This window comes from Lutra lutra, chromosome 2 (assembly GCF_902655055.1).
Source record: "Lutra lutra chromosome 2, mLutLut1.2, whole genome shotgun sequence".
Taxonomy (NCBI): domain Eukaryota; kingdom Metazoa; phylum Chordata; class Mammalia; order Carnivora; family Mustelidae; genus Lutra; species Lutra lutra.
This window is the reverse complement of record NC_062279.1, coordinates 185176824-185192783: the sequence shown is the minus strand read 5'-3', so window position 1 is coordinate 185192783 and position 15960 is coordinate 185176824. Positions and strand designations below refer to the sequence as shown.

At 47.7% G+C, this 15960-nt stretch overlaps 1 protein-coding gene across 7 annotated transcripts in view; it reads right to left on the bottom strand.

Moving 5' to 3' along the window:
* Positions 1 to 433: 433 nt before the first annotated feature.
* Positions 434 to 15960, bottom strand: part of PDGFRA (platelet derived growth factor receptor alpha) — a 46241-nt gene continuing 30714 nt past the window's right edge. For 6 of the 7 annotated variants that reach the window (XM_047719281.1, XM_047719279.1, XM_047719275.1 and 3 more), the window contains 8 exons: positions 15470 to 15636; positions 13036 to 13151; positions 12601 to 12723; positions 11741 to 11852; positions 10360 to 10459; positions 10133 to 10238; positions 8183 to 8424; positions 434 to 3014 (listed from right to left, as the gene is read on the bottom strand). In XM_047719281.1, coding sequence (XP_047575237.1) covers positions 2867 to 3014; positions 8183 to 8424; positions 10133 to 10238; positions 10360 to 10459; positions 11741 to 11852; positions 12601 to 12723; positions 13036 to 13151; positions 15470 to 15636 — 1114 coding nt within the window. In that variant the 3' untranslated portion in view covers positions 434 to 2866. The remainder of the gene's footprint in view (positions 3015 to 8182; positions 8425 to 10132; positions 10239 to 10359; positions 10460 to 11740; positions 11853 to 12600; positions 12724 to 13035; positions 13152 to 15469; positions 15637 to 15960) is intronic. The other variant, XR_007125326.1, reaches the window with a different exon arrangement.

The following is a 15960-nucleotide window of genomic DNA, read 5'->3' as shown; positions in this document are numbered from 1 at the left end:
GACGTATTTTTCTCTTTATTTTTCTAAAATATAAATTTTGGACATTCAAAAGTGCAAGAGTCAATGTGCCTGTGGGGAATATCACAGTCAAAAAAATATAAACCAAGGCAGTGATACAGCTCTGTCATAAATGTTTTGGCAGTATTCTCCAAGTCTACATAGAAATACATATATACATATTGATGTATAACATCATTTTATCTCACGTCCCTCTTCACAAAAATAGGACCATTTGTACAGATCGGCAGACCACATTTTAAGGACATCATCGACCATTTAAAAAAGTCACAAATTGTGTTTCTCAGGCCAGCTTTGATTGTCTTCATAAAAATAGAAAGCAGGGAGGATTGGCCAATTTTCATCTGGGGACTTTGCAGGAGGCCAAAAAGGAAACAAATCTTAATACACCGAAAACACGGTAAAAAATTAAAAAAAAAATGCAGTCACACACAAACTCAGGTGGGAGTATTCATTAGGACTGGAACGTACTCATCTGAGAATTTTCATCCAGTCTCATGATGTCATGCAGAACTCCAAGGAACATCAAAATGCAAAGTACCGTCAAAAGAAGGCTGTACAACAGACAGGGAGCGATCAACAGAATGCTTGAGCTGTGATTCTAGAAACACGAATGTATTTCAAGTCTAATTGGCTCTACAGAACCTAGTCAGATTTTCTGTTTTTAATTGGCCAATCTGGCTCAGTCTTCACACTCAGTATGAAAATGGGGGAGAAGAAAAGTTGGAGCTTGCATTGAGACTGCACCCGTGGGGAGTCAAGGACCTTGTTTGTTACCGCTGCTGCGTCTTCCATCACCTGCCAGGAGCACACGCCGTGATTGCACTAATCACAGCCCAGGTTTTTTTCACACGGTGTCAGCAATTAAGCGCTACTGCAAAGAATGCCAATGAACCCACACCAATCAGTCTGACAGTCTGGATGGATGTGACTATCATCCTGCCGTCTCACCCCACAATTTTGGCAAAACTTAAAAAATCTTTTTTTTTCACCCAAATATCAACCTGGTTACGCAGAGACTTGGGACACTGAATTGTGTCATTTTCATGCATGCCACGGGGGGGCAGGTCCAGTTGCCTCATGCAGCTGGAAGCAGTGTCTTTACTCCTAGAAGACCTGCCAAACCAAGGTTTGGCTCTCTTCGCCTCAGCTAAGACTGGGAAGTTAAACGAAAGGAAGCAATTGCTGGATGGAGGGCACTGAATGTCACTGACCCAGAGCCAAGGATTTAAACTGTAGGCTTCTGGCATGGCTGACTTCTAGCCCAGTTCCAAATTTCAAATGATCTGTTTCCCATGGCAACTTCCTAAGCAGGTGTTTCCCAAACCTGGCTCATCAGAACAGCCAAGGAATTTATAAAAATACAGGTTCCTGCTCCTGGCCAGACTCGGTAATTCAGAGGCTCTGGGGTGGGGACCTAAGCAGGTGTTTCCCAAACCTGGCTCATCAGAACAGCCAAGGAATTTATAAAAATACAGGTTCCTGCTCCTGGCCAGACTCGGTAATTCAGAGGCTCTGGGGTGGGGACCTAGAATTTGGTGATCCTGGTTGCCATTAAATTTGGGAACCAAGGACCTAAGCTAACACATACGCCTGTGTGTTCTCCCAGTTTCAAACTATTTCTCTGTGGGGAAGGAGATGAACCAAAGAGAGCCATAGTCAAGGCATCCTTCTGACTCTTCTAGGGTTTGTAAAATTTTAAAAAAATATAGACGCTGGGATGCACCAGAGTCACCAGGCATGAAAATGGCCTCTGCAAATTCAGTCTTTTTTGCTGATGATTGTATTTTCCACTGGGTAATAACATGAGAAGTCACGTTAGGCATGGGCTTATGCCTTCATATTGAGAACATTGCGGATTTAGGGGTTTTGTTTCTTTCAAATCCCATCACTTCAGAGGGCGATTAATTGTATTTAGCACAATGGATTAGGGAACCTATTCAGTCCACACTTTAAAACACTTGACTTCCTGGAAGATGCTACTTTTACTCTGTTCTCTATGTTCAACTAAATTTAATCCACTAAAGCTATTACCATATTTTCTAGAGAAACATCGGTTATTTGATATAAATGTCAAAAACTGTCAAACTTGTTGCCTACTTAGTAAGAATTTTTTAATTGTGCTTTCTCTATAGGGAAAACGTGTTACACATGACACATTTAGCATTACTGATAACAGTAGTATTATAAACGTAGATTACTATATGAAATGAGTTGGTGGGCTTCTAAATGACCCAAATCTAGTAAACAAGATTGGTTAATTGTTATTCTTTATCTCTTTAACATTTAAAAAAAAAAAGTGAACTACTATAGTACCTGTACCTTTTAAGGTTCAAAAGTGGTTTTGCATGTACTTCACAGAGGAGCTCAACAGCAGCTGATACCAGTTTTCAAGCAGAAGTACATGGATGGGACGAGTGGTCTCTTCAGAAGTCCAGAGAAGACAGTTAACATAAACCTAAACACGTCCTCCGTTAGACCTATTTACATAATTACAATGCTGGAGTTTTCTCACAATCAAAGTTGTTGTGTCTGTTGGAATCTCACCAAATGCCCTTGAAAAGTGGAGTTCACCTTCCATGGCCTATCACTTCCTTGTCCATCCATCTCCAGAGTTCACACGCTGCTGAGATGCTACTGAATCACGGCCAAGAGGCAAGGCCGACGAAGTCCATCTCTAAATCTCCCATTCAGCCATAGTGAGCAGGCTCCCTGAGGCCCTCGGCTGGGAACTTCTCTTGACGCCTCATCCAAGTCCTCCTCCCAAACTTCTGCATTGCAATAAAGTGGTTTGCTTAAAGGGATCCAAAGTGGCTCCAGGAGTGGAAGGTCCCCGCCGAAATCTCAGTCACAGGAAGCTGTCCTCTACCAGGTCTGAGGAGTCTATGCCAATGTCGTCCATCATGTCGATGTCCTCGATGGTTTCGTCCTCTCTCTTGATGAAAGTAGAGCTGCTGGAACCTGTCTCGATAGCGCTCTCTTCAGAGGTCTGCGAGCTGGACGAGGGAGAGGCGGAAAGGTTAAGCCCACGTGCAGACCCATGAGACTGGGGTTGGGTGGCTAGGGTGGTCCCCCAAAGGGAAAGGAACTCTTCCTGCACGATCTTTTGGCTTTCAACCTCGGGCCATCTGATCTGGCAAGATTGTACTGCCAAGCCAGGCAGCTACTCATCACGCCACAGTGGGCCCCGGGGCAAAACCGATATCCACAGGTCCTCTCCACACATTGGCCCTCCTCCTGTCAAATCTTCCAGCAGAGCTGCTAACAAGCTGTGACCATTTCTATGCTCCCTACTCAGTCCTAGTGGAAAAGAAAGCAAGCAGTGCCTGATCAGAAGACAATGAGGGAAGGAAAAGGACAGAGGGAAGAAATCAGCTGCAAACTATAGTCGGGCCAGTCACTTGCTGTCCCTGAAATTTCCCCAGTGTCCAAACAGTGTTCTCAGGATCTGAATCCATGCCCTGGGAATGCCTTCCTCCCTTTCCTCTTTACACCCTCCCACTTCCCCCATCCCTAGTCTGGAAGTCCCCATGAAGGGGGGGACTTTACCCTCTAGAGGAGAGGCTGAAAAGGACTGTTCTAGAGTTGGAAAGCTGTAGGTCTGGAATCGTCCACCACGCAGCAGCTGTCAGAGTCCCACCAGTCACTTAACCCCCTGAGCTTGTTGTTCCCTGGCCTACAGAAAGGGATGATAACAGTACCTGATGAGATTCCTGTTGTCAGGGTGAATGAAGGTAAAAACCATAAATCACTGAGAAAGTACCTAGAACATACTAAGTCTCAATAAATATTAGCTATTATTATTACTGTTGTTACTCGAACTCCTACCTGAAAAGGCCCTGAATAGTAGAAGATATCATGGAGGGTGCCTGGGTGGCTCAGTCATTAGGTGTCTGCCTTCGGCTCAGGTCATGATCCCAGGGTTCTGGGATCCAGCCTCGCACTGAGCTCCCTGCTCAGAGGGAAACCTGCTTCTCCTTCTCCCACTCCCCACCCCCTGCTGTGTTCCCTCTCTGTGTCTGTCAAATAAATCAATAAAATCTTAAAAAAAAAAAAAGAAGATATCAGGAAATGGTTAATTTTCTTACATGTGATCATGCGGTTATGATTTTATAGGAATATCCTTATTTTTTTTTTTAAGATTTTAGTTATCTATCTGATGGAGTGCGTGTAGGTATGAGTGTGGGGGTGGGTAGGACAGAGGCAGAGAGGGAGAAGCAGGCTCCCCACTGAGCAGGGAGCCCGACATGGGGCTCGAAACCAGGACCCTGGGATCATAACCTGAGCTGAAGGCACACGCTTAACCCAATGAGCCACCCAGGCACCCTGAGAGTATCCTTATTCTCAGGGAGGTGTTTGCTGGAGTTTCTAATGCTTTAGCAAAAAAAGAAAAAGTATAGGTATATATGTCTCTGTGGTACATATACATCACATGTGATACGTAGTATATATTAGATATATACATACAATAGGCATAAGTATACATTATATACTTAGAGAAACCAAATGTTAACAACTACTAAAGCTGAGCAAAAGATGTAATCTCTCAATTTTTCTGGACATTTACAATTGGTCACGAAGAGTTTTCGAAAAATAATTCTCCCTAGTCTCTAGCCTGTCATGGTTCCCTGTCTGTCTCCTGTCTCTGAACCCCTACTGCCTTATCATTCTCTTGCCTGGGATTGCAACAGATCTACATGTCTTTTTGCCCCCCCCCGGCCCCCGACAGGGTATGTGCTGACAGGCAGGCCCATCCGCTCTCCCCGCAAGGCTCCAGCAGCATGCTGGACACATGACGTAAGCCTCACTATGGACTGGCCAGCTAGAGCAGGGAGGGAGGCGTGCGCACGCGCGCACACACACACACCCTTGCAGTGGCTCTCAACCCTGCCAGCTGTTTTCTTCCATGAGGACCAGGCTTGACAACTCTGCCTCGCTCCCCTCCTCTCCAGGTCAGTCCCGTTTCCAAACAGAGAACTGAGCCTGGCCGGTAGGAGCCCATGGGAAAACAGTCTGCTGCCCTCCACCCCAAGGCCACTGCAGCCCAGAGAGCTCTTAGAGCCTGCGGGGTCCCCAAACTGAGGTTTCCTTTCACAACCCCACAGACTGGGCCCTTCCTCTGTCTCTGTTCTGCATTTGTACGCCACTCCACCCCCAACTGATACCCTGGTCCGGGAGCCTCCCGCTGAACCCCAGTCCATTGGGGCTGGTCTTGATAATCCCATCGTCCTGACAACCCTTCTCCCTGGGAGGCCAGACAGATCTGCTTCCTGGAGCCCCCACCAGTAGCTGGAGGCCTGAGTCAACCTTTGGATATGGACCCCAACCCAATGAGGACCTGCCTTTATGAGACTTCTTTGGACACTGTGATTCAGACTAATGGCCCCTCCAGGGGGGACTCGATAGCTGAGTCCCGCAGTGGAGTCACCCCACCGTGCACTGACGCTCCTGGGCTTAGCCCGCTCCTCTCTGCCGCTGCATCTCACAGACAGAAGGCAGGGGTGGCCATGGAGGAACCTAACTTCAGGGAGACTCAGCCCCAGATCATCCTGGCTGCGTGCCAGGCTTTGTGGCGGACCTAGATCTGATGACTGGGCTTATTTCTGATTCCTTTCTTACTGACGGAGCACCCCAATACCCTCTACAGCAAGCAAGGCCCAGTCTTTCTCATGCCCACTCCCCTCCCAAGGCCAAGCCTCCTGAGCCCAAGGAGGGGATTCCACAGGACCACTAAGCCTTCCTAGACCCAGAACATCCCAACTCTAGCATCCCTACCCCCATGACCCTCGGAACTGTATACTCCGTCCCCCAAATTTACATGTTGAAGCCCTAATCCCCATTGTGATTTTATTTGGAGATAAGGCTTCTTAGGAGGTAATTAAGGTTAAATGAGGTCATTAAAGTGGAGCCCTCACCCAAATGGGGTGGGGTCCTTGTAAGAGGAAGAGACACAGGCAAAGCACACACAGAAAAAGACCACGTGAGGACACATTAAGACAACGGCCATCTGCAAGCCAAGGAGAGAGGCTTCAGAAAAAAACAAACCTGCCAACACCTTGATCTTGGACTTCCAGCCTCCAGAACCGTGAGAAAACAGATTTCTATTGTTTAAACCCCCAAATCTATGATAGTCTAAGCTGACCAAGACGCTCCCTGTGCTCAGCCCACCTGTCAGAGCCACAGTTTCACCTGACCTGGGGTGTTGGGACATACTTTTTACAATTCGAAAATCAAACATTACCACCCTTGCCAAAGTTCTGATTATCTAGGATGACAACTAGCTATCAGCTAAAATTAGTCTCTCCATGTAATAGATGTCAAATTCTGCAGTGCAGTCTTGTGTACCCTCAGAAAAGTTCTGGGCAATTTACCTATGTTACTTATCAATACAATTTCCTAACTCAACTTAGAAGCAAGACCTTTTTATAACTGAAATATTATTCAGAGTCCCCGACAGACAAAATAACCAAAATGGATGGCAGATCCGGGGTCAAGTGCTACCACAGATAACCCAAAGCTCAGGGAAACACTTTGCTATAAGAATATGAACGAATAGAAGAATATGAGCTTTGTCCTCAGCGAAGGTAAATCAGGGCACTCTGCCCAAACTCTCCTATTCTCATAGCACATTTTGAAAACAAAAGAACCCAACTATACTTCTTAAATTACCTGACTCATACCAATAGCAAAGGATGCTAAAATCACAAGGCTCCAAACTAATGATGCCATGTGCTTCTGCCTAAGTAACTGTACGTAGCAAACCAAATGACAGAGGAAAAAGGGATAGGAGTCTCCTGAATGAAGAGGGGGGAAAAAAAGGGAGAGAGAGATTCATACGAAACTTGGACCTGGAACCCAGGACCACTATGATCATTTTCTCCTGCCTCTGTTCAAGGGCTACGCAAAGACCATGAGGAACTGGGACGCGGTTCCCTATTTGGGACTCTGTAAACTAATGGCTTTAGTCCTAGCTGGGTGTTAGCATCACCTTGTTCATTAATCAGTGGATCCAGGTGATGATCACTGGTGGCCATTAATGTCACAGAAGGGGAGACAGCTGGACAGTACGTAGTTCCCAATGGCCGTACACACCACCAGCTTTGAAGCATGCTTGCCCAAACTCTAACCTGAGCCACATCAAGGCTCTAGACTACCAGTTGACAGAAAATACAAGAGACAAAGCACGTGGTAAGAGACACTACAGGATGCACTCCGCGACATTCAGAACGTGGGAACATTACAGACAGATGCTCCAGTTTCTTCACAAATACCATGCAAGGTGGTAAAAACGGGCAGGACAAACATACAGAAACATAGCAACTAAATGCCATGTGTCACTCTTGTTTGGTTCTCAGAACAAAACAAATGCAAAACCGTATTTATGAGAGAATCAGGGAAATTTGAACACATGTGATCCTCTTAACAATTTATTGTCAATGGGTGGGAGAGCAAGATAATGATACTGCAGTTCTTTTTGATAACTTAGTAACTCCAGCTGTTTTTTTAAAATAAAGCCTGTATCTTTTAGAGGCACCATAATGGGAGTATTTATGGAGGAAATGATAGGATGTCTGGGATTTCCTTCAAGACAATCCAGGAAGAGGAGAAACAGCTCTTTGTCAGTCTGGCCATGAGGTCATAGATGCTCAAGCTGAGCGAGAGAACTGACAGTTCACTAGTCGCCTTGAATGGGGCAGGTCAGAAATCTTCCATGGTAACCAAGTTAAAAAGAAAGAATAAATCAGCCAGCAGGTGCCTGGGCCGGGTTCCCAGAGATTCTAACCTGCTGGTCTGGGTGAGGTATGCAGATCAGTTTTCAAGTCTCCCCACGCACAGCTGGGGTTAAGATCCACTGGAACTATCAGTATGGAACAGCCCAGTCTAGCCTCTCTCGGCTCTCTCCCCAGTCCCAGGACCCATGCCGGAAACAGCGGAGGCTTCGAGTATCTCGAGAATCAGGGCTGCAGTGACTGATCAAACTACCTGGGGACTCGGGTCAGAGACTCTCCCCCTACCCACTCTCACCTCGCCCAGCCCCATAGGGCCGCATTAGGATTGTCTAGGAGGTCTTTACAAAAGCCGAGCCTGGGGCCTCTGCAGCAGGGGGCGAGCCTCACCAGCAGGTGCTCTGGGGAGCGGGGCGGGTGGCTCCCAGAAGCCCTACCTGTGTCTGTTCCTCTTGCCCAGGTCCTCCTCCTCAGGGACGGGGTCAATGTCGGGCAGGGGGATGATGTAGCCGCTGTCCGCACTCAGCCTCTGCTCATCCAAGCTGCCGTCCCAGTCCTTCAGCTTGTCCTCCTCGTTTTTGTAGGTGACGCCGATGTAGGCGTTGTCCGCGTCCACGCGCATGCGCGCCACGGCGGGGTGGTCGCTCTTCAGAAAGTCCAGGTGAATCTTCTCGTAACTCTGCGGACATGCATTTCACACGGTTAGCCACGTGCCACGGACCGAACTGCAGAAAGGACACTCAGAACTTAACTCCCATTTAACCATGTGTGTCTCCAAGCTCCCTCAAAGATACAGGATTTAGACAACTAAGAGTCTGATGTCACCCGTCCGAGGGTGTGGGCCATGGAGAAAGGGCCACCAATGACAGGGTCATCCTGCAGGAAAGATCTCTCATCACCTTAAGATACAATGAGCCCGTTCTCTGAGTCGGTAGCTAGGACTGTCCCCCTCAACCATCCCCCACGCACACACCCACTCCCTTCTCTGAGACTAGCAGGGACCCTTCTGGTTCTCATTACAGTCTCTCTCCAGGGCTTGGATGCATCCCAGTAAGAGGTGACAAGGACTTCCACGGGGAGCACCATCCCTGGAAACTTCCTGATCCCTAAATACTGGAGAAAGATATCTAATTCCAAACTCACAGACCTTTGATTGAAAAAGACCCCATTTTCAGCAACAGTTCTAGTCTCTTCCCACCAACATGTACCCCAGACAGAACTCCTTTGACGGACCTATCTTAATTTCCTTCTGCCTCCTCACTGCCTCACTTCTAGGAGTTGTAATGGGCAATGAAATAATCAAAAGACAAAAGTATTTAACTCTCAGTTCAGCACGCAACCTCCTAACATGGCTCCTCTTTGAGGAGCAACAACAAATACAAAAACTACACAGAGTGACTCATCTGACTCGCAGAAATGCAGTTTATAATGCAACTGCGTCTGTGGTTCCCTCCCAGCGTCTCAGCAGAAAGTTGTTCCATTCATTAACATATCCTGCTTGGTTCCATGAAATTACATTTGTTCCTCTGAACAATGCTTCCTATTGCACACACACAAAAAAAAACAGCTGGAGCCCCAGATAACAGCTGAGGTTGTTCCTTCTAGTCAGCTGGTAAAAGCCAATTTCACATGGATTTAAGTGCATTCAAATGAGCGACAGAATGGCTGTAGATGCCCCGAGACTTCTGACTGCACGGTAGCATCTGGAGAATACAGTGCTTACAGGTGTTGCACACTTAAGATGAAAGGGGAGCCCTGCAGAAAGGGGAGGGTTTTCAGACATCACTGCTACTAGGGGACTGGGGAGCACTCCAGGATAAGCCAGGCCACCGGATCAAACAATCTTTTTCCTCCTCTGAAAATATCCCTTTAAAACAGTGCTGAAAGGCGCCTGGGTGGCTCAGTGGGTTAAGCCTCTGCCTTCGGCTCAGGTCATTATCTCAGGGTCTTGGGATCGAGTCCCGCATAGGGCTCTCTGCTCCGCGGGGAGCCTGCTTCCTCCTCTCTCTCTCTGCCTGCCTCTCTGCCTACTTGTGATCCCTGTCTGTCAAATAAATAAATAAAATATTTAAAACAGTGCTGAAAACAAACTGAGGGTTTGGGAAGGGAGGGGCACGGGGGGTGGGGTGAGCCTGGTGATAGGTATTAAGGAGAGCACGTGTTGCATGGAGCACTGGGTATGGTGCATTAACAATGAATCCTGGAACACTGAACAAATATTAAAATTTTTAAAAATATACACATAAAATCTTTTGAAAATAAAAAAAATAAAAATAAAATAAAAACAAAACAGTGCTAAGCAGTGCTGCTTGCCACAGAACCACCAGCTACTGCCATCTTCCCTTTGCCAGTTCCTTTCCACCCAACTTGAAGGGGCCCAGACCAACCTTCTTGTACTGTCCAGGCAGCAGATTCTCCACAATCTCACTCAGGTGGTAGAAGGAGGGTCTCTTCTCTGGCTCACTGTGCCAGCACTTCACCATGATCTCGTAGCTGCGGGAGCACACAACCAGAGTGGGCCTGCGGAGCAGTGTCAGGGCACCCCTGCCACCCACAGACCGCCCCCACCCCCCGGGCATGAACACAAGGCCCCCAAGCTAGGGACGGGGCTCACACTTCACTGGTGGCATGGTCCGGCTTGGCCATCCGGTACCCGCTCTTTATCTTATTGTAGAAAGTCGAATCCACCATCATGCCGGGGTACGGTGTGCCGCCTGAAAACCGAGGGAAACCACCGGGGTTAGCCAGCGCATGGGACACTGCTGAAACTCCCAGGGTGACACAGAACCTACAGAGAACGCCTGGGGATCCCCACTTGAAGTTCTGGTTCTTTCAAGGAAATTAAGTGTGATCGTCTCTTTGACTTCACAGGCTTCTGCCAATCTTGAACGTAACTAGGACTGAACATTGGTCAAGTCCAGACACCCGAGGCACAAATTCTACATCTTTAGAAAGAGCACAAACGTGTTTCTCAATGTATCTGACTCCTGGGTCTACATACACAAAGCAAAATAGAGAATCAAGAGAAAATTCAGAACCATGGAAGGAAAAATTATTTTCACCAAAATATTCAAGTAACTAGAGCCAAAGTCAAAGCTGGGGCTTAAAATATCTAGATAATACTCTGCTTTTAATAGACTGTAAGACTCCATGAAGCCACCCACTGGGATGACCCACAGTGACATCCAAGCAGGGAGAACAGGGATCGAAAAAGGAGACGAAGAAGGGAGGAATTCCTTTCCTACAGTTCAGGAAACGTTTTATTTACTGTGTATGGCCAAGTTCAGATCAAGCTTAGCTTCCTCTCTAAAGCCTCCCAAAACTACCGCAGGGCTCCCTTCTTTCTTCCCATTACAAGTTGAAACTGTTTATTGCCACGTGGAGGTCTTGCCTCTCCGAAGGAGCTAAGGTCAGTGTCACAAATCCCTCCTCCCTCCTCCCTCAGGGCCCTCGCCTGGCAGTGCGGGGTACCTGTATTATTTGGGACCTGGTGACCGACTCACTCAATGACCAGATGGTCCCTCTCCTCTCCCAGAGCGATGACCAGGAAGGCTAGTCACTCCCATGCCCTCAGCATACTCCTTTTCACCTGAGCCTTGATCACCATGAAGCCACAGAGGCGACTGTCTGCCAGTGAACCTACTTAACCCACAGTCCCACTTGAAAAAGCAGCTGGGGAGTGGGTGTTCTAAGAACACTTCCAGTGGGAGAAAGTCACTCTGGCACAGCCCAGGGGTGAAGGTGCAGTCCCCCAAGACTCCCGGCTCAGTCCGCATGGGTGTACACCAGCCACCGCAACCGTGCAATTCGTCATTCAAAGCAGCGGCCGCACCCTTGACTCACAGCAGGCATCTTAGCATCGTTTACACCCTGGAGCTCGGAAACCAGTGTTTCCCTTCCAATTTTAGTATATGTGCTGCCGAAGCGAGCACCAGCGTTTCCCTTCCAGTGCTGTTGCAAAACCACCCAAATGAGCGGAGAGGTCAGGCCCGTACCAAGGGAAAAGATCTCCCAGAGCAGAATGCCGTAAGACCAGACGTCACTCAGCGTGGTGTAGAGATTGTCGAAGATGCTCTCGGGGGCCATCCACTTCACGGGGAGGAAGGTCTGCATGGGGAGAGGGAGGAAGTTAAACCCAGTGTCCCCGCTGATGACCCACAGCAGCAGAAATAATAGGGCTTCTCTTTGGACTAATAATAACTTGCACTAACAACCTTGCCCAGGAAATCTTTGTTTCTTGTTCGGCACTCCGCTCCCCACACTCTTCTGAGCCTGGCATCTAGTAGGTGCTCAATAAATATCTAATAAAGGACAGATGGTTGATGTCACCTCTCATGTCCTCCCAACGGAAAGCACCCAAAAGTATTAACCCTGAATGTTCACCCAAAGCATAGGAGCCTTAAATGCCATCTGCAGATCTGACAGAAGTCAGAGCTGCTCTCTCTGGAAATGAATGCATGTACACGGGCATGTAGGAGTAGTAGCTAACACTTGCTAAGTGCTCGTTGTGTACCAGGCTCAGTTCTAAGCATCTGACATTTAAGTCACTGAATCACCACGGCAATCCAGGAGACAGGTATTATCAGGTCACTGCTACTGACAGGGGAAACCAGGGTACAGAACAGGCAAGAAACTTGTCCCCAATCTCCAGGCTACTAAGTGCTAAGCCAGTAGTCGCGCCCAGGCCATCTGGCTACAGAGCCTACGCTGTGCATGCTGATTCCCTGGAGCCCGTTCCTGGGTTTCATGGACTCCATGTTAAAAATGCAGACCCTGAGTGGCCAGAAGCGACATCTAGTTCTAGAGACTGAGTGAAGAAAGACGAGCATGCCCAGTGAGTGGAGGGAGCACGTACGCTGCCTTTCGACACGTAGTTGGAATCATGCATGATGTCTCTGGCCAGACCAAAGTCACAGATCTTCACGATTTTCCCTTGCGCCAGGAGGACATTTCGAGCAGCCAGGTCCCGGTGGACACACTGCATGGGAAGGGAAAAACAACAGTCTGTCCATCTGTCCCTAGACAACGTCAGCCCTATGTGACTGGCCGCCTACAGTGGTGCCAGGAGCTGCGTGGCACACTTCACAGAGGGTGTCCCAGCACAGAGAGGTCACCTCCTCCAGGCTCTCCTCCCAGCCAATCCCAAGACGGAGAAAGTTCTCTAGAACAGGGTAGATACCTGATGATACCAGACTCCCCACTATGCTTCAGGAAAAAGGAAGAGAGAAGCAGCCATTGCCACCAGCTTCTTGGAGATCTACAGAGAACTCTGTTCCACGAACACACTCACATTTTTTGAAGCCAAAAATTCCATTCCTCGTGCAACTTGATAGGTAAAGCTCAACAAATCCAACAAAGTAAGGCCTTCTGAGTTGTCGTCCGAAAGGAGATTTTTGACTTCTGAGTCTGCAGAAAAGGAGTGAAGGGAGTTGGCCTTAGAGGGCAGCATGAAACATCTCCCACCAGGACGCTCCCATGGGGCTGGGCCACTTGTCAGTGTTCGAAGGCTTGTCCAGAGAACAGATCTAAGATTTTTTCTTTCCTATAGTGTTTCTGGACCTCATGGGTGGGTATGCAAGACACGCCAAGGTTCTACCATTAAAAAGAAATCTACCTGCAGAAATCTCTCTCTGGTTTACATACACATGTATCCATAAGGACCAGTCTAGTGGGTTCTCACACATCTTGTTGTTTGCGGTCCCAAATTTTTTTCAGCCTTAGTTAGCAAGTTACCTCAGCCACCTCTCTCTCTCTCTCTCTCTCTCTCACACACACACACACACACACACACACTTGCAAAATCTTCTATGATGAATATACATGAGGGTCCTTTGAAAAAGTAGTTTCTAGGAGCCCCCTCCCCTTTTTTTTTCCCTCTTTTTAAAGCCACCTTCACAGCATTTGGCTCATTTCCTGAATAAAATCCAGCCCCAGTCAGACCAGAGTAACAGTCTTCAAAGGTCAGTCCCAAGGATTCTGCCTTTAGTTCCTTTTATAACTTGTCCACTTGCCCCAGTCAGTCCCATCTGGAGGAGTACCAGGGTTTTCGAGGAAGGAGGTAATCTAGGCCAGCCGTTCTCATTTCTTTTTAAAAATTTTCAGGCGAGTGAAGTGTAGCTGTAGCCATTCATGTTTTTCCAGCCAGCTAGGAGGCGGCCAGCACGCAGAGGTCTGCCTGCCAGCGGGGCCCGGGCTGAGTATGAATCAGGTTCCCCTGACATCTGGAGCCAGGTCCAGCCTGGGAAGCAATGTAAACTATTTTTAACAACACGGGAGGGGAGAGGAAGCACTAGTTCCGATAACTCCCATTGGCTCATCTTTTAAAAGGGCTTGGAAGTGTACCCACTTGGCAAAAACAAGGGAGTGGAACTTGGAACCGCAGCAATGGAAAATACTCATGCGTACCGAGCTTTGCAAAACAAGCACATTCTTTTTTAACAGATTGTACCTTTCACTTAAGAACCCTACAAGCATTCAGAGCATATCGATGATTTTCAAAATAATTTCCATGGCAGCTCAACACTTTTGTGCACTGACTAATGGGAGGGCTCAGGCCAGTAACAGTGAATCACGAGATACGTCAACAGCAGACCCAATAGTAGCGTCCTCCCAGCTCCAAGCCTGGGATTAGACAGGAACCTGGAGGGGCCTATGCCCCGCCCCCCCGCCCCCCACCCCCCCGCACAAATGGGGTGGTCCATCTGCTATGGGCATCGGCTAGACTCCCTGGAGTTTATAAATCAATGCAATCCTGCCACATGTTCATCTGTTTTGAAAGACGAGACAGACCTTCCTTCAAACAACAATAGAAATACCCAACATTCTCCGCAGAAAAATACAAAACCTCCAATTGTCTACTTTCCAGTGTCTACCACAAAGTGGATATTAACACAGCTCAAAGCAAGGGCTACTAACTCCTAGGTACTAGAGACTTAGAGAACTTGAAATTTTAAAAATAGTTATTAGGAACCAATAGAGGATAGCTAGCTTTCAATTTTGCCAATAGGGGCAGGGGGTGGGGGCGGGTGGATTCAGTGATCACCATACTTTCATTAAGGAAAAAAAAAAAAGACACATTAACACACACACAAAAAAAGCTAATTATATCAGGATAAACCATTCTTTAAGAGGATTATGTTTAAAGTGTGAAAATATATTGCATTAATTGTTTATTCTTTCTTTTCTTTTCAAGTCACAGGCCATGAGCTTCTGAAAGCACATCACAGACCCGTCCCTCCCACAGACACACAGGGACCACAGGATGGCAGTTCCGCTCACCTTGCCTGCTCACCTTCCTCTGAGGTTTTGTTTTTTGTTTTTAGGAATTTTGGGGTTTTTTTGTTTTTGTTTTTGTTTTTTTAAGCAGACTCCACACCCAGCCTGGAGCCCAACACAGGGCTTGAACTCACAGCCCTGAGATCAAGACCAGGGCTGAGATCAAGAATCAGAGGCTTAACCGACTAAGCCACGCTGGCACCCCTTCCTCTGAGTATTTTAAGTGCAGGTTTCCACGGCTATCTGAAAATAGAGCACTCCTATGAGCGAAGAAGCAATTACTATTTTATGAAACCCAAAATCCTTTCCGAACTTCAGCATGTGAGAACACGTACCAGTGCAGGTCTTTCATAAAAGCAAAGTGGCAGAAACCCAGCTTGTGGAGAGCAGGGGAAATCTGGATCGTATTAAACCACCGGCAGACCCAAGAGTGCACAGTGACCATTTACCTAACACAGATTTCTTCTTGTATGAGGCTGGGCGATCATACAGTGATCTCTGGATGTCCGAGTACTTAGAAACCTCCTTCCTCTCCAGCATGGGGACGTACTGTGTGGTGTCAGCCTGCTTCATGTCCATGTAGTCTCCGTTGTTTTCAAAAGATAAAATAACGTAACTGTAACAACAGAAGAAGAAACCTTGTTCAGTGTCCTGCCCCCCCCCCAGGAGTGGTCATTTGACCTTCAGCGGATGACCAAGGGCTGACGGTAACCAAGGCAGTGCAGTAGGTAAGGGGGCAGCTCGGGGGCCAGAGCTGGGGAGTGTGGCAGCAAGCTAAAGCAAAACCAACATGCACCTCCCACGTGGGGCAGTCCAGGGGGTGAGACGAGCATGAACAGTAATCACACAAACACTTGGGTCATCTCCATTCAGTGTGCTGGTCTTTATTCTTGCTCCATTTTCCAACTCACCCACCACAAACCCAGGCCATACAACCCCA